The 21892-nt window shown below is 46.2% G+C and overlaps 1 protein-coding gene across 10 annotated transcripts in view; it reads left to right on the top strand.

Annotated features, from left to right (window-relative positions):
- The first annotated feature begins 400 nt into the window (after positions 1-400).
- PLCB1 (phospholipase C beta 1) overlaps positions 401-21892 on the top strand; it is a 3004223-nt gene continuing 2982731 nt past the window's right edge. For 6 of the 10 annotated variants that reach the window (XM_069608284.1, XM_069608285.1, XM_069608286.1 and 3 more), the window contains exon 1: positions 401-950. In XM_069608284.1, coding sequence (XP_069464385.1) covers positions 852-950 — 99 coding nt within the window. In that variant the 5' untranslated portion in view covers positions 401-851. The remainder of the gene's footprint in view (positions 951-21892) is intronic. The other 4 variants (XM_069608287.1, XM_069608288.1, XM_069608289.1 and 1 more) reach the window with 2 other exon arrangements.

The raw sequence follows: 21892 nt of genomic DNA on the forward strand, positions 1-21892 counted from the left end.
TAAAAATTCACAGTGGCAACGTTTGCAGCTGCTTCAATCGCAGCATTGAAAATTAGAGGTGGAAAGATTCCACGTTGCAAAACAACCTCGTGGTGACAAAATTCAAGGATGCAAAATTAGAGAGCAAATTTCAAAACGTGAGCTTCTAGCAACAGATGAAACATTTCGAGATGTTAACATGTTGCAGTGTACATAAGCTTGTTGAGCCCGAGATAAGCAGATTGTGTGTATACAGCACTCCTTCATTTTCTTGGCTGCCCTTGTGTGGACTTCAGAGGCATGAGTCGGTGACATTGGACCTTTGTGCTGCGCTCCCTGTGTGGGCTGCAGTGCTCCGCTGAGGCAGGCGGTGGCGCCTCCTCCTGCGACAAGCAGATCTCCTCGGAGGAGAAAGTTGCCTGGCTCTGTGGTGGGGAGGCTGCAGGAGGGGAGGCGGGGAGCCGGAGCGCGGCGTGCGTGAGAGCTGCGCTGCTCCTTGGCCGCACGCTGAGCAGGGGGATGCGTTGCCGGGCGGCACTGGAAGAGATGGACAGCGCTTGACAGCTGAGCAGCCGCTGTACCGGCGCACACAGCACCGCCTGGCCCTGGTTCTCCGAGGGTCTTTCGCGGCGGCTCTGTCTTCCCACGCCTTTGGTTTATGTGCGTCCAGCGCTGCCCAACACCAGCTTCAGGGAAAGCTTCGGACCCACCTGTCACTTGGATTTTGCCTGCCAGAGCTGCAGCACACTGGCACCAACCACAACGAGCCTGGGATCGGATTTTTTTTTCTCAAAGGAATTTCGTTTTGTCATCTTTCTTCATTTGCTGAGGATTCCTGATTTCTCTGCGCTGCGAAGGATCCATGTGTAAACATGGCTGGGGCGCAACCAGGGGTCCACGCTTTGCAGCTCAAACGTGTCCACGTCTCTGACAACCTGAAGAAAGGCACCAAGTGCATGAAATGGGATGATGTAAGTAGGCGCTCGGCCAGCTGTGTGAGCGTGTGTGTTAGTGTGTGTGTGTGTGCATTGCCTCTGTGCCGGGCGTCCCTCGCGCCGCCCGCTAGATCCCTAGCGAAGACTATGCTCCGACGCCGTGAGCCGATGGCAGGCGCGGTTGCTGGCAGCCGGGGTGCGGGCAAAGCCCCAGACCTGTCAGAGTCCAAACCGTTCACAGCCCTCGGGCTTCATAGTGTGTGGGAGTAGTACCACCCTTTCTTGCCAGTTCACAGCGGAAAGTTCAATGCCAGGCCAGCGCAGAGGGCCATTGACGGGCACAGGGCATTGGCAGTACAACACAGCATCGTGTGTACAAACATCGCCGTGAGCAGCTGCGCTCACTGCCGGTGGTTGTGGGGAGGTATGAATGGTGGGCTATTTTAGAAATATCCCAGGCACGTCTGTCCAGGAAAGTTCGACGAAGGGGCAGCACCCCCAGCGGGGAGCTCGGGCACGCGCTCCGCGTGGAGTGGTCTGGGCTTCTTCGCGGGGTCCCCTCGCATCACGGAAGGACGGGAGGCGTGCAGCGCGATTGTGCTGTGTGAAATGAGAGGGCGTGACAGCGGCACGGCGGCTCTGACTCACACCGCGGTCGGCTTCCAGCTGTACCTGCTGCGCCGCGAGGCCGGGACGGGCGGGTCTGGCACAGCTGGCGGGCTCTGTGTCAAGGCTGGCACGCCGTGGCTTATTACTGCGCGTCGGGGTGGCAATGCCACAGCGCACCGCTGGAAACCTTTCTCGGAGCACGTTAACGTCGGGCTCGGGGGAAGGGCAACACATCGAGTTCGGGAGATGGGGCGGGAGAAAGGACAGGCTGAGCTCTGGGGCTGCCCGGCAGTCAGTCCGAGTGTTGCACACAACACAACGGCAATGTTGCCTATCCCGTCACCGCTATATATATATATATATATATATATATATATATATCATTCATGTCCTCTTATCCACGACCAGCTGCAATACTCTGCACGCTTCCAGTGGACGGCTTTGTTTTCCTGTTTGGATCAAAGGCTCTACATATATTTATATAAATATATAGCAGATGTACTGGTGTGTCTTATACTTGAAATCCGCAACTGTGACACCAAAAAGTCATCAGTACCTACATATAAGATCGGAGCGCAAAACCTCCCTCACCCCCTTGGTCAAGTTGTCGCCCAAGACAAACCACTTCATTTCTTAATGCCTGTGTCTCAATTCACATGCCTGCCGTCTGTGCCATGGGGTCCGCATAACACACCCAGGGCCAGATACACAAAATAGTTTTTTTAATTGGAAAGTCCCATTGAACAGCGTGTGTAAATCGGGCCCGTTTTGTGTTTCAACGTGCTGTCTCGAGTGAAGGACTCGCGGGTGCGTAGAGAAAGCTGCCCTGGCTGGCACGGCTTCTGTGTGCCCGGTTCCCTGTGTACGCCGTCCCACGCCGCTGGCTACTTTTGTCAACGGTGCCTCGTCAGTGTCCCCAAATAAGAACTCGTCCGTCATCACGGATGTGTAATGCGATTCCCGCGCGGCAGCAGGTACGCTCTGGCAGCACGCGTGCTGCTTCCGAAGACATCAGCGCGCTCACACTTGTATTTTTATCCTTCTTCGCGAGTAATTGCAGGTAGAGTCAGGTGACGGCAACACTGCTTCCTGCTCGCTGCCTTCTCCTCTGCTCTGGGGTTTTGGCTGTGTGTCATACCACAAGCCGTGAGATTTGAGTATAATAATTACACAGAATGAAAACATATGAAGGAAAACACGCGGATCGTCCTCCCGTCACTGCTTTCCTCAAATATCCTATTCATAACTCAGGGGTCCAATTTCGAATCGGAATGCTGAGTGGGCGGAAGGGTAGGGGGCCTTATAATACCACAGGTGCGACCTCTTATCGTTTCCACACACAGTTCTCTGCACCAAATACATCAAGCGATGACCTGGTGTAATTGTGTAGATAACCCCGTGGCCTGTGGCCTGCGAGTTACAAGTACCCGCAGCAGGCGCTTCGCCGACTGAGCTGCCACTGTCATTATTTGATTCACAAGTCGTCTTGAGGTGTACTTCACGTGAGTCAACAATTACCAACATGTATGTGTTGTTGTGGGGTTCTGCTGTCAAGTTGGACGGGCCCCCATTGGCTACCAATCGCTTTCTTTTCTTGGCACCACCCACCCTTTGGTCAACGCGTGAGGTGGGAATTACCGTGCTTGTTGACAGCGGATTACCACAGTGTGTATAGCGGGTGTTTGTTATCCTAGGTACACAGTTCTGGCACGACGTCGTTTCCCAAATCTTCTTTTGTGGTTGCAAGATATTTTGGTTTGCAAATATTTGCAGGTGTATAATGGCTCCGGTAACATATGTTGCAGGGCTCAGCTTGCTGGTCACAGTCGCGTTTCTTGATATGCATGTGCCCTGAGCACACATTTACAACTTGAAATGTAAGGGCACCCCTTACCTGCCATGCCAAGATTGTTTGTTATGAAATCCTAAAGTTGAGTGAGGACCCTGTCTCATTGGCGACCCTGTCGTGTTTTTCGACCGTATGCTTTAAGGAAGAGCATTGCAACTGTGCCCGCTCGCCTTATTATCTGATATGGTGGCGACTCTGCCCTACACAGTAGTGCCAGTTTCTCATTTCCTATTATTAGGACTGCCCACATTTGCCCCCACATACATCAATCCATGAGCGTTATAATTAGCATGTCGCTTGGGCAGCGTGGATGGGTCCCTGTCCCATACTGCTGAACAATGCTGGTTTAGATGCAACATGGCACGGAGCATCAGCCCCAGACAGGACAGCATCAAGGCCTTTCAACATTTTCAGTTGAAGAGGCCTCAGCGAACCCCCAGAAATTGCCGCCACGTTGGCAGTCTTATGACACAACAATGCACACAACAATGCATTCCTTTCTACAATACTTTCGTTCTGGGGCTTCAAATGTGCGCTTTGCAGCGCTGCCATTAAAAGCTGCGTTTGCTGGAGCCTTTACAGCCATGACTTCCTTCAGCGATACTGAAGTGTTATCACCACATTGCCTTTTAGCACAGTTCCTCCAAGTCAGCCCCTTGCTGGCAAAGAAGGATTCATAGCTTTACAGTGGGTATTTAGAGTTTCAGCTCCCTGTTTGCAGCCCATCTCGTGATAATCGGCTAGTATTTACGCTGGGTGCATTTCTTATAATGTTGAAGTGGCACCCCAAATATCTTCAGCCGGACGTGGCCCCAGAGCAGCTTTTGGGCTCTTGTTTGCAGGTGGTTCACTGTGTGTTCCTGATTTAAGCATCTACACCGTGACGGACCTGCCCCCGAACGGACCTAACCACTAATGGTTCCTGGTCAGCACGGTCACCCAGCCATACGCGCCCTCGCTGGGGGAGCTCGTTGTGGGAGGCCGCCTGCCTCAAAGTGTAGCGGATGGGGGGAGAGTTTAGGTGTAATACTTGAGCGTTAAACCACAGCGCCCTTTCTTGAGGAGGGCGTGAAAGGAAGGCCGCCTGCCTGTGAAGCAAGGTGTAGCGGAAGGGAAGAAGATGCCGGAGAAAGTTTAGTTCTAGGAGGTGCCCGTTCAAAGCAATAACAGAACTGAAGGCGGCTATTATACATTGGCGTAGAATGTTGCCTGCTTCAAACAGAACCGCCGCACAAACCCGTCCCGGGTGATAGATATATACATAACTGATAGACAAAGGTGAAGAGTAGTGCAACATTGAAAGTGGCTAGACTATAACAATGCACTGTGAGTCTCGCCATAATGACAGAAGGTTCACTGCTCAATTATGATGTGTGTGTGGGGCTGGGAAGGGTCGCTCGATGTTTAGTATCTACACTGGACTTGTGTTGAGTTTCACACTTTAGGATTCCCATGTGTGTTTTCCTATTCACTATTACTGCACTGAAGCACAATTTGGACATAACCTTGACTTAGTCATAGTTCCCGGGCACCTCTTCATGCCCTGTGCCACATCGATGAGCACATGCCTGTGGCGCCCCTTCTATGCCTGGACAGGTGGACAATACAAGCTTGCTCACTCAGGCTGGCAGCTGTCATGCCAGGTCCCTGACTACGTGTAACTGGGGCATGCTTGTGTCTCCAGCAACATGCATCTTGGTAGCGCGCAGGATGCCTCGCCCATAATGTCACTCTCTGCATATATGCATGTACAAGAAGAAAAGAAAACAACAGAGAGTATGCGGTAGGTGCAAAAACATAATTGGCCGTAGGCCCTAGTATATACAATAAATGGATATCAGAATAAAAGTCCACAGGTGTGTGCTTTTGGGCAACTCGCAGTCAAGTCGAGTGATGCCGCATTTAACGAGCCCCTTCCAGTTTTCCCAGGTTCCCTGTGTGGTCAGCAAGCGGGATCTGTTTGTGATCAGTCTTATTTCCCATATTTTGGGCTGGTGAACCAATTCCTAAAGGGTGAGCATCCTCGACACTGACCTGTAACAGATTATTGAAAGGCCACCATCAAGCCAAGGAGTTCCTTCACTCCCTAGTCAAGGTGTTCCACAACAAACTGTTTAATGTCAGTTCTTTGTTCAGCCCTATTTCCGGTACATCTCATACCCCTTGGATCCCTCCCTCTGAGGTACCAATGAGTCAAGAACCTGGCCGGTGTACAGGAAATATATGTGTATTTATTTGAATGATAGGTAATAGAAATCACACTAAACTATATATGCCACCTTCTCTGTGGCTCACAATTAAAGTTCTTGGTAGATAAATAAATCACACAAGCTGGTTGGAAAAAACACAAATCACAAAACTTTACTTTCTACAGATTTCACCTAAAGAAATAATCAACACTGGTCAATGAACAAAATCAGTTTACAGATGCAGTGTTGTGCAAGTTCGATTTTCCTGCATGCTTAAAAGGCTTACACATGTGTACAAATGCATATGGCAATTATTCTTTCACCCACATTTGATTTAAGATAAAAACAGGGTGATTTAGCAGTTTTTTTTTCAGACCCCCCCACTCCTACTTTGGTTTGGGGAAGTCGGACAGAACAATTGGGATGATTTGGATATTTTGGATTTCAGACCATCTCCACTCAAAGACATGTTTTGGGGAAGCTTGAAAAAAAAGAAATTGGGATTATTTAAGAATTTTGGATTTCAGACCGCTCTCTCCACTTAAAGGCCTGTGTTGGGGGAGCTGAACAGAACAAAAATTGGGATGATTTAAGAATTTGGAATTTTCAGACCACCTTTCACTTAAAGGCCTGTGTTGGGGAAGTTCACAGTTTAGAGATTAGATTTTTTTTAGTTTTAGTTTATCAACAAAGACATCAATCCTCCTAAAAGAAATTGGGGTTAACAGGACAAATAGGATTATTTCTTGAGTAGCTCAGGTACTGGAAATTCCCCTCATTACTTTCCATACTGAATCTCCCTTCTTCTGTGTTCAGGGATATATTGTACTGGAACCGAAGGGAAAGAGGCAGATTGTTTGGTTATTCAGGGGATAGCTGGGGAAAAAAGTTCAGATTGTGAGGTGGAGTGATGCTTCTCTCCTAAGGGAAGTTTGGAGGGAAGTTTCCCGGGGCAGTTTTCGGATTGTTTTCCCCCTTTTTGGGCCGGGGAGTGTATACATACCCCAGGATTGGTTTGGTACTCTTTTACCTAGGGATTACATAGGTAGTAGGGCCTGCGGGGTGATTGGTCGGAGATCCTGCATGGCTACCCTTCCATTGGACTGAGTCCAAGGGTCTCCTCTGCCTTTAATCTGCTTGTTGGCAGAAGGAGTATTTTTAGCCCCCCCGTCTCCAGATCCAATGGAGGGATAGTTTTTGGCTCCTCCACCTACACAGCATCAGGTTTGTTAGATGGTTTGGGATTCTTGGACCTCATAGATCCTGGTGGCCTGTTCAATCATCCGATCCAAGGTCATGTGCTCGTGAAAATCATGCACCAACTGAGTCATTATGTACTTGGGGAGGGCATGGAAATATGTAGTTATTAACTCCCTATTATTTGTGTTCATCTGCCAGGAAGTCTGAGCAAATGCACACTTTAACTCCTGCGCAAACTCCCTAGGAGCCTAATCCTCCCCACATTGCACATTATATGCAGCCTTACAGGCCTCTGGTGGTTTCCTATGTGTGGAAAAATGTTTTAAAATGGCCACCTTAAAGGTGGACCATTTATGATGATTCTGATCCTCCAGTCCCGAAAATAAATTGGGGTACTCAGGGGAGAACATCCATGTCACAAACTCCATACAATTTATCATTTTTAATTCCAAATGAGGATGTCATTTGTTCATACAATTCTAGATGTTCCCACACAGAATACTTAGTGTTTTTATGGTATGGGGGATGGGGTCATGAAGCTCTTCATGGCCTTGATCTGTCTAATTGGGTCTTTGACAAAACCCTTTTGTTCTTTCCCTACCTTCCTCTTTCTCTGCACCTGAGCCCATTCACCTGCTGACCCAAAGTTGTTATTGGTACTCCATTCCCTATCTCCTAGGCTTTCCCTATCTCTATGGGACTGGGAATACCTCCTAGAACTACAGGTTCTGGATTCCTATTGCCCTCCATCAGCCCCCCAATTTTGAAATTCGGGACATGTTTTTAGAGCAGCCAGAAACACATTTTAGCTTGCCATTACATTTCCCTAAGTCGCAGGTGGACACATTTTATTTCAACAAATTGCCTTGAAATTATCCCAAAAAAATGAAACATACATGTATGCAGTGTGACTTGTGGTTGCTGAGAAAATGCATCAATTGTGACAGTCCATTTAAACTAATAGGAAATCTTCATGTTATGAAATTGTGTTCTCCCCTTCCCCCAGACCATTTGCCGTTCCTGGTCAGCATATTACCAGAGTTTCCTGGACTCTTTTTTATTTATTAGCTTCTTTGTTGTTTGAAGTTGGTCAGCTGCCAGTCTGAAATGCATGGGAGGCCTTGGCAATACAGAGATCTCCCACTTCAGATAATGAGCTAGGCTGACCCTTTGATATTACAAGGTCCTCCTGCCATGTGGCATCCTGTCCTGTTATCTGTAGTGAACAATTTTTTCAATCTGAACCTTTTATTTTTATTTTTTTCAATGTTTCAGCTTCCTTTGATTGTAGCCCTTCCCCACGTTCCAGTCCTGCACTGGTTAGGGCCATTTGTCCTGCACAGAACTGAGCCTTCAGAGACCGCCGGTCTGGGGAAAGTTTGTTTTCAACACCCTTCCGGCAGGCCACACTTCTTTGCAGTTGTATACAACTGAGATGCAAAAACCAGACTTGCAGTGGGAAAAGCCATATGGGAATTCTACCCAGAGACACACTGATTGTCCTTGGCTGAAAGGAACTCACATATTGCATTTTCTAACAGCCTTTATTATTTGACATACTGTATGTTTTAATGATGAGGGTTCACTTTGCTTTTGCATCAATGGATTTCTTCTTTCTTTCCACACAGCATTGTTTTTTTTAAAGATGGCCGCTGAAAGTACATGGATGTTCTTTCCAGTCATTAATAAAATACACTTTTAATTATCTGCTGTTTGTTTTTATGCTGAATTGTCACAGTGCACTACATTTTTGATGGGCGACAGTTTCAATGAAAAGTGCTGCATTCATGTCTCCGCTAGCAATGTGATGTGCTTTTCCTACCTGCAATCAGATTACATTTTTGTTGTAGCTTTCTTTGGATTTCAACTGTAGAAATACACCCACATAGTTTGCCTAAATGGGCCAATTTTCAGCATGAAGGTTTTTTGAATGCTGGCAAGCCATTTTCCCAGTGGGCACTTCATTTCTGTTGTTTGGGGCCTAGGATTAAATCCCACAGACCCACACCGCCAAAACCTATGACTTGCGACAGTGACCAGTTGTCTGCATCTTGTACTCATTGCTCCATTCATGTTTCATTTTGGCACATCGTTTCTTTCCTTCTTAAGCTGAAAGTCCTGTGACCCGGAATGCCACAGGCATGCAGTTTGAGCGAATAGGCGTTAGGATGAGTGTAGTAGTAAGTAGTGGGCTGTGGGGGGGGGCATGATTCTATTGGCCAGGCACCCCCATTTCTACTTCTCAGATTGCAGGGGAGGGACACTGTGTAAGCAGATTCAATTCAACACTAAGTCAATGCCTAGTCTGGGATGCTAAGGGAAACCCTTATTGATATATTTTTATGTCCAGTTCGTTTACTCTGGATGACAACCCTTAAATAACACCCCTCTCTTAGAATCCCCCTGACCCCACTGAGCCAAGAAGTAGGTTTGCTTTGCAAATTAAAAGGTTTATTTGAAAATTAAACAATATATATATATATATATCACTTTTATGATAACATAATATTTGATTGCACACTTGTGAAGATGATAGTGATCAACAATAGATAATTTTAAAGTGGTACACTCTTTTTGATGGCTTAGAAGTGATATAGAGAGGATAAAGTAGCCGAGAATGCTTTTATGGCTTCAAGGACAATGCAATGATGAATGAAAATGCAGTACAGAAAATAAACTTGATATGACTTTAACAAAAGACAATGTAATCACTTTTCTTTGACAATTCACCCCCCCCTTTATGCAAGGTAAAGAGATGGAAGGAAAGCACACAGTTCTCAGGAATTCAATCAAATATAATTCAGTTCCCCCCTAGCAAGCTTAGAGGAAAACAGGTAGGAATTTTAAACACAGGCAAGATACTTTGATATGGTATGCAAAGAAGTGAAAAATATGCTAAAATGATTTTAATTCCCTCTAGAGGTTCAGGGTGGGTAACAGCTACTTTGTATTAGTTCAGGATCACTTTATCAATGCTCTATGAATGATTGTCAGGTTGCAAACAAATTTCAGCAAAGGAAAGCAAGGACAAATATTTTTACACATGGCTGAAATTAAGCAAAATGTCAAATTGCGGCAAATTTAGTTGCGTGCGTTGAGCGCAATTACGGAGGAAGTATGAGGAGTAGCAAGTCAGGTTATAGCTTGTTGAAAAGCTTAGAATCTCTGCGTCAAAATAAAAGTTGAATCTTGCTTCTATCAGAAACGGTTCCGGAGATACGGCCGATTTAGTAAAGGTAGTTTTTCGGATTTGAAATTTTAAAGCTCAGAATGACAGATGATAGTTTTCAGGTTTAAAGATGACAGAATGACACGATTCTAGGAGGCAGTTATAATAGGCTAAAATAGTTTGGATTAGATTATTTTAAACTAATAGATTGGGTTTTGCACAGTTCTGGCGGTACTCACTATATTTTGGACAGGAATGCGACTTCGCCACGGATCGGGTCAGGATTGGACTGCGGTTCCCTCGCCACGGACGGTCTCTGCCTAGTTCTGCTGACTGGATAATTCTACCTTCTGGGTCAGCTCTGCTAGCGGCACTGCACAGCGGTCTGGATCTCTGGTTCTGACAAAAGTTCTCGGCACTGCACGGCGGTCTGGTCTCTGGTTCTGACAAAAGTTCTTGGCAAAAATTCAAACAGCTTGCCCGGCTGTTGAATAGTTTGCAAATGATTTGGAAGCCTGTTGAAAAAGGATTCAGCTTGTGGATTCAGGCCTCTCTGCTACAAATTCTGGAGTTAATTTCTGGTCTCTGGAGATTGATGGATTTGAAGTCTGGATCTCTGGATGTGAAGTCTGAAGTCAAAATGCTCCACAGAAAGTGAAAAAGAAAGTCCTAACTGGCTTCCAGTGGCTCTTTTTATGTGTTTAGAAAGTGGGAGGGTCGGCTCATCTTCTGCGCCCAACCCTCTCAACATATCATTGGCCAGTTCCTCCTCTCTCCCTTGATTGGGGGAACTGGGTTGTGAGTCAGAGTGATGAGGTAGGTTTATGGTCAGAGGATCCTCCCCTTGTCAAATTGCACACAAATCTATTTCTGATCCAAATACATATTTATCCATGTACCATTTTTCTAATATTATACGTCCAGTTAACATATTTTCTGTAGCACCAAACCATCCGATCCCTGTCTTTGTAAGATGTTGTGTCCACTTATGACAGAATTCTGCCCTTTTCATCCAGATCACGACCTCTAAACCTTTCCAGATTTTACACAAATGTGCACCAGGGATATGGGTTTCAGATTATAAAGTGTCAGATTTTTAACATGCATACATTTGGAGTAACAACCTTTTTTCCTCTACTATCCCCAAGAACATACCACAGGGTCCTAACACCTCTTAAAATGTGCACAGAAAAATCACAAGAATGATGATGTTATTTATATAATTTTTACAAGTCCGCACTATGAATTATCCATCTTTTTTAAATTATGCCCGGGCCCCAAAGGGGTGTGGTTTTCCAAAGCACATGGTGGAATTTCTGGTTTATCCACTTCCCCCAAGCTCAGCTTGCTCACAGATGCAGTGCCCCTCCCAGTTTCTCCCAAGAGGAAGCCATTTTACAACCCCCCCAATATAACATTTGCCTGAGTCCAGGACAGGGCTTTGTTCAATTTCCTACAGTCTGCAGGTACCACTCCCCTAATTCAATCAGAGAGGTGTCATCTCCTTTTGGCAGGGGCAGCAGGATGCAGCCAGACCTGGGAACACAGCTGCTGAATTCCCTCTCATGTCGGGGGTAGTTGTCAGGCAGAATCCAGTTTCATTAAGCCAGGCTTCATCTAAATGTCACTTTTGTTCCCAGTTTTTCTTCATTCAAATTAAACTCACACTTTTTACACATGCAGCTAGAATGCTGATTCTAAGTTCAAACTATGACATTTAACAGTTGCATACTATGTGACACTCAAAAGTAGGTCACTCATTTGATTTAAACATTTCGATTTTAGTGGTTTTAAATCCAATTTTAGTTAAGCTGCTGACATCCACAGCTCAGCCAGTTTTGTTATAAACATTGTTTTGGGCTCTTCATATTTCCAGATTTTGTATGCACACAAAACTTCATTCTGCCAGATGTCTGCTGGTGTTCAGTAAGATTTTTGAATATCCTGCAATGTTTGAAATTGGGATTTTGGAGTTTGCGTTTAGGGAAACAAAGGTGATTTTAAAGCGCTTTTTTAGCCAACCGGCACTGCTGTTTTTCCTTTGGCACACATTTCACTCATGGCACTCCTGGCCCATCATGCTTGCACTGGTGGGTGGCAGGTTAGGTAACCATTTTGGTGTGTGCACAAACTGCACAGTTTTCCTGGATTCTGGCGCAACTCTGGGCTTTTCCACCATCTTGGATTTTCTAAGCCCACAGCACCAAATGTTGCAGCTTAATAGTCCAAACATGGGTCAGGACACCCAACAACTGTCAGTTAAGGGAGAACCAAGAGATGGTCATCCTAGTGCCAAGCATGGAAGTATGAGGTGTCACGATACCTCACACTTCAAAGGTAAGACAATGAAGAAAAAGGAAGAAAGGTGGAAAGAAAGCCAACAAAATGGGACTGGACCGGTTGGGCCAAAACCAACTCCTTTGATCTGGCCACCTGAGAAATCTGGCCTTGGGGTAATCTAGCCCCATAAATACAGGAGGCAGGGGCACAGAAAGAACCACAACGACCGTGCTCTGCATGATGCACAACAGCCGGGAAATAGTACAAGGTGTGAAATCCATGGTGAACAGCAGTCACGGCATGCCGCAAAATTGCAGCAGCAACCAATGTGTGAATGTGCCTGTGCTGGGAGAGAGAGGGCACTCCATCAAAGGCCCTGCAATGCTTGTACCTGCGTGGCATGCAAAAAAGAATTGAATTGCCGCACAATACTAGCACAGCTGCGGCACGCAGAAAGGATCATCCCCGAATGGATCATGGTATCAAGTGCATGATACCATGATCCATTCGGGGATGATCCTTTCTGCGTGCCGCAGCTGTGATAGTATTGTGCGGCAATACAATTCTTTTTTGCATGCCACGCAGGTACGATTGATAAAGAGAATCGAGGCCACAGAAGTAACGGGCACAAAAAAGGAAGGAGAAAGCCACTTGCCGGGCCATCTAGAAGCTGCAGTTGCATAAAAGCAGCCACTGGAGGCGTAATTATGGCCACTCAGTGGAAAAAGAAATGAGCAACAGCTATTAGAATGGGCAGCATCAGCCGAGAAATAATGGCTGGACTGGGTCCAGAGGATGTTACTCCAGGATGGGGCACCAGATGGCAGCCAATCCCCCAGCCTTTTTGGAGAAAATGAAAATGAAGGTGCAAGCGACTCCAACACTGCAGAGATCCCTCCAAACAAGAAGGGCAGGAGAGATGAAAAAACATCTGGACCAGACCCCGGAAAAGCAGTGAACGGTGCTACCGGGAGGAAGTGGAAGGAGAAAAGAAACAACACAGCTACTGAGGGGAGAGGGGAGCGCTGGAGAAAACAAATACAAAAGCAGAGCATGACCAAAAAGTGATGGAAAAGATTGGAAGTATGTTTAAGAAACTGGGGAAAAGACAGATGAGAAAAAAAGGGGATACAACAAATTCAGATGACACAGACAAAACTGATGAGGATGACAGTGAACAACTGTGATGCTGGAAATGCATCAGAGGGACAGGGCCTCTGAATCCTTGTCCTTTACTGCTGTTTATCGTGTGTTCTGTCATGTTTTCTGCCCAGGAGTCTATGTGGGACTCCTGGCAGTGCAGCTCTCTCTTTTGGTTTGGTGAACAGACCCATTGGATACCCTTATGGCACCCATGGGTAGGGGTACAACCCTGTGCCCCTAGTGTATGTTTTTGGGCACCTGTGGGTGGCCCCAGAGCAGGGTATGCTGGAATTGACAGGTGCTCTGGGTGTCCTCAATTTTGGGATACCCAGGCCCTGCCATTGGGATCAGTTGATTCCTGATAGAAAACAAGATGGCCCCTGTGGCCTCTTGCTTTCTATTGCCTGTTATCTTGTTTTCCCAAAGTCCTGGGAAGCCCTGTCTCTGTCCCTTCCCCCTGACTGGCTGTTGGGTGGAAGTTCCATATATGGTGTTGTTGTGAAGGCCCAGCTAGACTGACTGGAGCCTTCCCAGTGACTGTATGTTGTGGGTACCTCCTGTGGGTGGGACCTGGGTGAATGGAGTATGTGACCAATATACACTCCTTGTTGTGGTTGTCTGGTTTCTGGCATGAGAGACAAAGACTGAGACAGCCCTGCCCGAAACTGGCCTGAATGCAGTGTGTAGTGTTGAATGGCTGGGTACTTGTCCCAATCCACATTCCTTGTTGTGAGTGTCTGAAAGGGAGGAGTGTGGCCTGAATGCACTGTGTGCCTGATTGGCTGATTGACTGCATGAATGCCCTTCTGTATGATTGGCTGCTGAGTGTGTGCCAGCAGTGTGGATGAGAGGCAGGATAGTATATCTGGGGACCTCTCACCACTGGAAGTTGGTTCAGAAGCAGCCAGAGTTTCAGGAACGTTCAGGAACGTTCAGAAGCATCCTGGAGCTGAGTCTCCACTCTAAGAGTAACTGGAACTGCTGATCTTCGACGTCCAGCTGGAAGAAGAAGACTTGCTGTGGCATTTGCTTCGACCGATCCGAAGGCTGTCGAAATCGTCGAAGACTGACCCGAGAGAGGACCTGGTAAGGCGCCCTCTTCCCGTGCTCCGAGGGACCATCGAGCACCGCTCCATCTTCGCCGAAGCGCACTGGAAGACAGACCCTCGAAAGGCTGTCGACCCGAGAAGGGACCGCCGAGGAGATCGAAGTGAAGCACCCGGACATCGACGCCGTCGAAGTCCATTGCCGTCGACCAGGGTTCGCAGGTTTGTGTAACCGCTGGAGGCCCGTCAAAGTTGTGTTGCCCAGCCGTGGGAACCACTTGACGCCGTGCCGCCGACGACCGGAGCCGTCCACTCCTTTGCCTAAGAACATTCAATCGAAGGACTCTCTCGACCGCATCGTCGACCGCTTATCCTGCCGGAGAAAGTCGAGGACGACCGACGCGCCGAGGAGAAACCTGCCGGTGGGTTTCCCGCCACCCGAAGACCCCAAAGACTCGAACGACTCGACGCCCTTGCTGGGCCTCCGTCTCCACAATCTTTGCGGTCCAGAACTATTGTCACCGAGGTGCCCCGCACGCCTCTGCCTTGCAGGACGCCGACGCTCTGACGCCGACGAGCACCGCTCGGACGAAGCTGCCGCCTCATCGACGCCGTTCTTCCTTGTTTGTCGACGGACGTTCGACGCCCCGTGCCTCCCGCTTGAAAGGGAAGGCATTCAAGAAGGGCCGTCGATTCCCCGTCGCCAAACACCGAGTTCCTCGACGTTTGTCGACGCCTCTTCAAGGAACTCGACTCCACCAGGTACATTGGGGGGGTAAAAACATTATAGGAGGGAATAAGACTTGCAGAGCAATATATGGACTGGGCTTGTGCTATATCCTTATTTACAGGTTGCCCAGGTGGGGGGATCGCCACACAGAACTGTGCCTAGTGGTAGGGGCCAGTATTCTGCCTATTGCTCAACCATCTTATTTTCTCTCCTCTTTCTATTGCTGGTTTCACTCTGTTGATCTGTGTGCCATTGTTACAGTATTGTTGATGCACTTTACTAGGATCTAGTACAAAGGGTGGTACCACTTTAGAATTGTATATATGTGTCATTGTTGATTTTCCGGAGTACAAAGTGAGTTATTATGATAAGTGTACATAACCTTGAATATTGATTATATAAAGACTGTGTTCTAACCAATACAGTGTGTGGACATTCCTTTGTGGGGGCTTGGGGACTACACTGTACTTAAGAACCAGCCTGCATCACCTCCTGAGAAGCTAGGCCTTGATTGCTCGACCATTGCTACCGAAATAGAGAATCTTGGCTGGGGTCTCCTGTGCCTATCCTCTACCATATAGAGAGCAGAAGTACAGATACCCCCCACCGGTCGTTGAGGCCCCTCTCTCACAACACCTTAGTGCGTTGGTAAAAAAGAAGGCCATAATTAAAAAGAACTTCAAGGAAAATAAAAACAAAGAGGGTGATTTCAAAACAAAATATGGGAGGTACACAGTGCGACAATGGTGCAGAGAAAGATTAGAAGAACATTAGCATGGCACATTGAAAAGAAAGTTAAGCGAAAAATCTGGATGGAGAAATTTATAGAGATCTTTTAGTTATTGGAATTTCTGAAAAGAGGTTTTGACATCAATAATGAGGACAAGAAAGAGAATGAAAATAATGGCACAAAGAGGCCACCAGTGCAACATAACTTCCAAAAATGGCTGTCAGCTTTTCAGATTTTAGGGACCATAATATTGGAAACATTTTCATAGGATGGGTCAGCGTTATTGTCTTAGCAACACACAGTGCCTGAGGTCTACAAGTCATTTGGGGGAGACGCCTGGCTCAGTTACGACAGGGAATTTAGGATGTCAATGAACAGCTACCCCATCATAGGATGGGGTGAGGAAGAAACAAACTTGTATACAACAAATGTATTAAAGGCAAGGATAAACCAGGGCTAAACCTACATGTCAGGGCAACAAGTGGGGACACCCTACTATCACAACACACACAAATCCAGTGACAACTCCTTCAAACAAAACAAGGGTTGGCAGTCCTTTTGTAGGAGACAACCCTGGGTTCAAAAACATATAACCACAAGACACCACAATTTTCGCCCCTAGCCTACACAGAATGGGAATCCAAATATATGTTGGAATTTTAAAAGAAAAGGTAGCTGCGATTGGGTTAAAGAATGTAGATACAAACAGCAGTGTAGCAAATGTGGAGCAGAACATAGCAGCACTAAATGCACAATGATCCCACCCTTGATGCCGACCTGCGCATCGGCAGTTTGCTAATCAAGCTGCAGGCAGTGATAGAATGGCTACAGCCATTCCCTGATCAAGAGAGCAGCAATTTTATTACAGAAGGTTTCAAACATGGGTTCATCATCCCGTTCCAGAGCGGTGCCTCAGGGGAAATACCAAATAATCCCAAAACTGTAAGAGAAGAACCTGAAATAGCGAAGACAAGAATACAGAAGGAAATTGATCTAGGTAGGGTGAGTCGCCCCTAGGGAAAAATACCCTTTGCAAATACATCTGTTCCCCACTAGGGCTGGTCCCCAAAAAAGAGAAAGGGGAATACTGAGTAATACATCACCTATCCTACACCCGTTGGCAGATCAGTGAATGATCCATTTCAGAGACAGAAGCAACAGTAATGTAGAGGATTCAATTCAACACTACAGCTTAGTCAATGCCTAGTCTGGGATACTGAATGGAAACCCTTATTGATATATCTTTATGTCCAGTTTATGAGTTCTGGATGACTACCCCTATATAACACCCCTCTCTTAGAATCCCCCTGACCCCACTGAGCCAAGAGGTAGTTCTGTTTTGCAAGTTTAAAAGGTTTATTTGAGAAATAAGACAAAATATAGATACCACGCTTTTATAATAAATTAATAATCGATATCGCCCTTATAAATATAATGTTAATCAACAATGGGTAATCTGACACTAGCACACTTCTTTATAATCAATGAGGAGTTAGTATAGGATGGATCAAGTAGCAAAAATACTTTTATGATTTCAAGGGAAAAGCAATGAGGAATAAAATGCAGTACAGAAATACTTGAGATGATTTTAGCAAAAGATAATATAATCACTTTTTCTCTGGCAATTCACCCCCCTCCCCTATGCAATGTAAGACATGGAAGTAGATGGAAAGAGGAGCACACAGTTCTCAGGAATGCAACCAAATACAATACGAAATTCAGTTCCCCCCAGCAAGCTTAGAGAAAACCGGTATGAGTTTTAAAACACAGGCCCAAGTGCTTTGAATGTGGTGGCAATGAAGTGAGAAATGTGCTGAAAATGCTTTTAATTCCCTTTAGGAGGTTCAGGGTGATTGAGAGATACTTGGGATGAGTTCAGGCTCACTTTAGCAATGATTCAGAGATGGTGATTAAGAGGCCAACAAATTTTTAGCAAGGAAAGAAATGACTGCTGATGGTTACACGTGGCTGGATTTTTAACCAAATCGCAAATCGCGGTAAAATTCGCGAGTGCGTGAATCGTGATTACGGCAAATGTATAAGGAGTAGCAAGTCGGTTCTAGGTTCGTTGGAAAGCGGAGATTCTGAGCTCTCAGAGGAAAGTTAAATTTCTTTCCTATCCCAAACGGTTCCCGAGATACGGACGATTAAATAAAGGTAGTTTTTCGGATTTAAAGTAAACTCAAAATGACAGGTGACAGCTTGCAGCTTCAGAATTGACAGGTGACAGTTGTGCAGCTTTACAAATGACAGATGACACAATTTCTCGGAGGCTGTTCTACTTAGGTTTAAATAGTTTGGATTAGATTATTTTAACTAAGAGATTGGTTCTGCACAGTTCTGCTAGGTACTCACAATATAAATTTGAAATAGACCTCGCCACGGATCTGCTCAGGTTTTGGACTGGACTCCGGTTCTGGTCTCGGCACTTCACAGTGATCTGGGTCAGCTCTCTGGTTCTGCTCACAGCGGTCTGGGTCACTCTGGATCTCTGGCCTCTGGTTCTCTGGCAATTGTTCTTGGCAAAAGAATTCAAACAGCTCGCTGGAATAGTTTGCAAATGATTTTAAGGTTGCTGAGGCCTGCTGAGAAGAGTTCTCAGTTTGTGGGTTTAGGCCCTTGCTTTAAGTTCTGAAGTAAAGTTCTGGTTTTTGGAGATTGATGGATTGAAGTCTGGATCTCTGGATGTGAAGTCGTCGGTCATCATGCTCCGCAGCAAATGGAATTGAATGTCACTACCGGTCCCAGCAGTCTCTCTTTATGTGTTTTGGAAATGGGTGTGTGCCTGGGCCTAGCTAAGCCTGCCCCTCTCTACTTGTCATTGGCCCAATTCTCCCCTCTCCCATGATTGGGGGAAGGAAATGTGAGTCAGAGTGATGCTGTAGGTTTTATGGTCAGAGGATCCTCCCCTGGTCAGTTTGCCCACAAATCTATATTTGATTCAAATACATCTTTTCCAGATATACAATTTGTTGAAATTACATGTGCACATTATATATTCCTTATGGTCCATGCTTGTCCGCCTCTAACCTTCCTGGGGGCTTGCATTCAAAAATGACAACATTTTGTGCTTTTTAACTGGTTTTGCAATATCGGACATTTACCCAAAATTACACACATGTGCGCAAGGAGTATGGACATTAATTGATGAATTGTCAGATTTTTAACATGCAGACATTTGGAGTGAGACCCTATTTTCCGCTAGCAACCCCCCAGAATACACCACAGGGTCCTAACACCTCCCAAAATGTTCACAGAAAAATCACAAAAATAATGATATTACTTGTATAATTCTGACAAGTCCGCACTATGAGTTATCGATCTTTTTAAAATTATGCTCTGGCCCAGATGGGTGTGATTTAGGTTCCAAAGCACATGGGGGAAGCTTCTGCCTGTCCCCGCCTCCAGCTCGGGTGGCTCCCAGAGGCACTTCTCCTCCCACTTCTCCCAAGAGGAAGCCACTTTTACGATGCCCCCAATATAACATTTGCCTGAGTCCAGGACAGGCCTTTGTTCAACTCCCTGTAGTCCCCAGCTGCTCCACCCCTAATCTAATCAGAGAGGTGACAACTCCTTTTGGCAAGGCGAAGAGTGGCTGAGCAGGTTTTAACTCCTGTGGGGGTAGATGTCAGGCAGAATTCAGTTTCATTAAGCCAGGTTTCAGCTAACTGTCACTTTTCGTTCCCAGTTTAAGTCAATACAATTTTTACATATGCAGCTAGAATGCTAATTCTAAGTTCAAAGCTATGACATTTTAACAGTTACAAACTATGTGACACTCAAAAGTAGGTCACTCAGTTAATTTAAACATTTCGATTTTGGTGGTTTTAATCCAGTTTCAGTTAGGCTGCTGACATGCATAGCTCAGCCAGTTTTGTTATGAACATTGTTTTGGGCTCTTCATCTTCCCAGATTTTGTATGCACACATACTTCATTCTGCCAGATGTCCGCTGGTGTTCAGTGAGATTTTTGGATGTGTTGCAATGTTTGAAAATAGGCATTTTGAGCTGGCATTCAGAGAAACCAAAGGTAATTTTAAAGCGTTTTTGAGCTAACAGGCGCTGCTGTTTTACCTTTGGCACCCATTTCACTCATGGCACCCTGGCCCATCATGCTCGCCCTGGTGGAAGGCAAATTAGGCAGCCATTTTGGTGTATGCACAAACTGCGTGGTTCTCCTGGATTCTGGTGCACATGTGGGCTTTTTTGCCATCTTGGATTTTCTAAGCCCACAGCACCAAATGTTGCAGCATGATAGCTCAAACGTGGGTCAGGACACCCAACAAGGCCCCCCACACAATTGCACTTTGAATTTGAGTCGATGGGGAGTCGGGTGCACAGAAGGTTTTGACCCACACACTGGTATGTCCGCATAATCTTCTTCCAATTCTGCAAATGGCACAGATCAGCATATTTCCTCCATCCGGTACTGATCGATCGGTTCTCCTCGCCGGTCCTGATGGGAATATTGGGTGGTACCCCGGGCCCCTTGGGTCTCTGCTCCCGGTCTCCGGATCGTCCTCCTTGGCCAGTCTCCAGGTTTTCTTTCTCCTAGGACGACAAAGGAAAAGCGGCAATACCTATTCATGGACATTTCTCACCCACCATTGATATAGTGGGGTGGCATATATATTTTAGAACTCAACAGATATGAACATGCACATTTTTTTAAATTAAGCGACAGGAACACATAACTTGAGAAACACAGAATTTGATAGGATATATGTAGGATATTTTAGGGTTGGAATTGAATTACTCTGGAGCGGCCCCCTCTGGGATTCCAGTGGATTCCTCCAGTTGTTGCAGAGTGTGCCTGGGATGGCAACACTTTAGCTGATTTATATGTACCCACTTGTCTTCCCCCTCTGCCAAACCGCCTTTGGGGATGCGGATCTTGTAGGCCACAGGGGAGATTTTGTCTATAATTTTAAACGGTCCCTTCCATGTAGGCAAAAACTTTCGCTGTTTGGGTGGTTCCTTTGGAAATTGTATAGATAGACCTGATCACCCACCTTATATTCCTTTTGGGTAGTTTTTAAATCATAGTTGGTCTTCATGCTCTCGGCTGATCTTTCTAGATTCCGCTGAGCGTAGGCAAAAGCATGCTGAAGGTGTTTCCTTAAATTCTCCACATACTCATGAGTTGTGGAGGCATTTATCAGTGTCTGCTCTTGGATCCTGTAGAGCAAATGCTGGGGAAGCACCATCTTGCGCCCCGTCATCAACTCAAATGGTGACATTTTAGTTGCAGATGAAAGGGTGGATCTGATGGCCATTAGGACCAGAGGTAATCGGATATCCCAACTTGGCCCAGAATCTGCCACAAACATTTTTAAGATATTCACAATGGTTCGGTTATATCTCTCCACTGCTCCAGAAGAAGCTAGCCTGTAAGCAATGTGTAGCTTCCTTTTAACCCCAGTATCTCCCACATCTTTGTCATTACTTCACTGGTGAAGTGGCTACCCCTGCTTGACACAATCTTTTGAGGTAGACCAAAACGGGAAAAGATGTGGTTAATCATCAGGGCAGCTGCTGTTTCTGCCTTGCAGTTTGGGGCTGGGAGACATTCCACCCACTTGGTAAACAAGCATGTAACGGTCAACATGTACTTGTTTCCTCTAGACGAGCGAATCACAGGGCCTACAAAGTCAATTTGCAAATCTGAACATGGCAGTGTCATCCCCCTCTTTTGGAGATGCGCATGGTGTGTGAGGGATGATGGCTGAAATTGTGCACACACAAGACAACCCTTCAAGTATTGGTCGAGGTCCTGCCCCATGTGTGGCCAGTATGCAACCTCTCTTAAGATTTCCAGTGTTGCGTGAAACCCCCTATGACCGGCGGTGGCCGCATCATGGGCGTGACTTAACATCAGGCTTCGGAATGAGGTAGGAACCACCCACTGATCATGGCCAGCTTGGGATTTCCTTACCAACAAACCGTCTTGGATTCGGAACATTTTTGGACATTTCATCAACACTCTTAGGTCCTCTTTCCCAATGTAATCGGTATCCATCAGGGGAAAGTTCT

This window comes from Ambystoma mexicanum, chromosome 4q (assembly GCF_040938575.1).
Source record: "Ambystoma mexicanum isolate Mex_15411 chromosome 4q, UKY_AmexF1_1, whole genome shotgun sequence".
Classification (NCBI taxonomy): Eukaryota; Metazoa; Chordata; class Amphibia; order Caudata; family Ambystomatidae; genus Ambystoma; species Ambystoma mexicanum.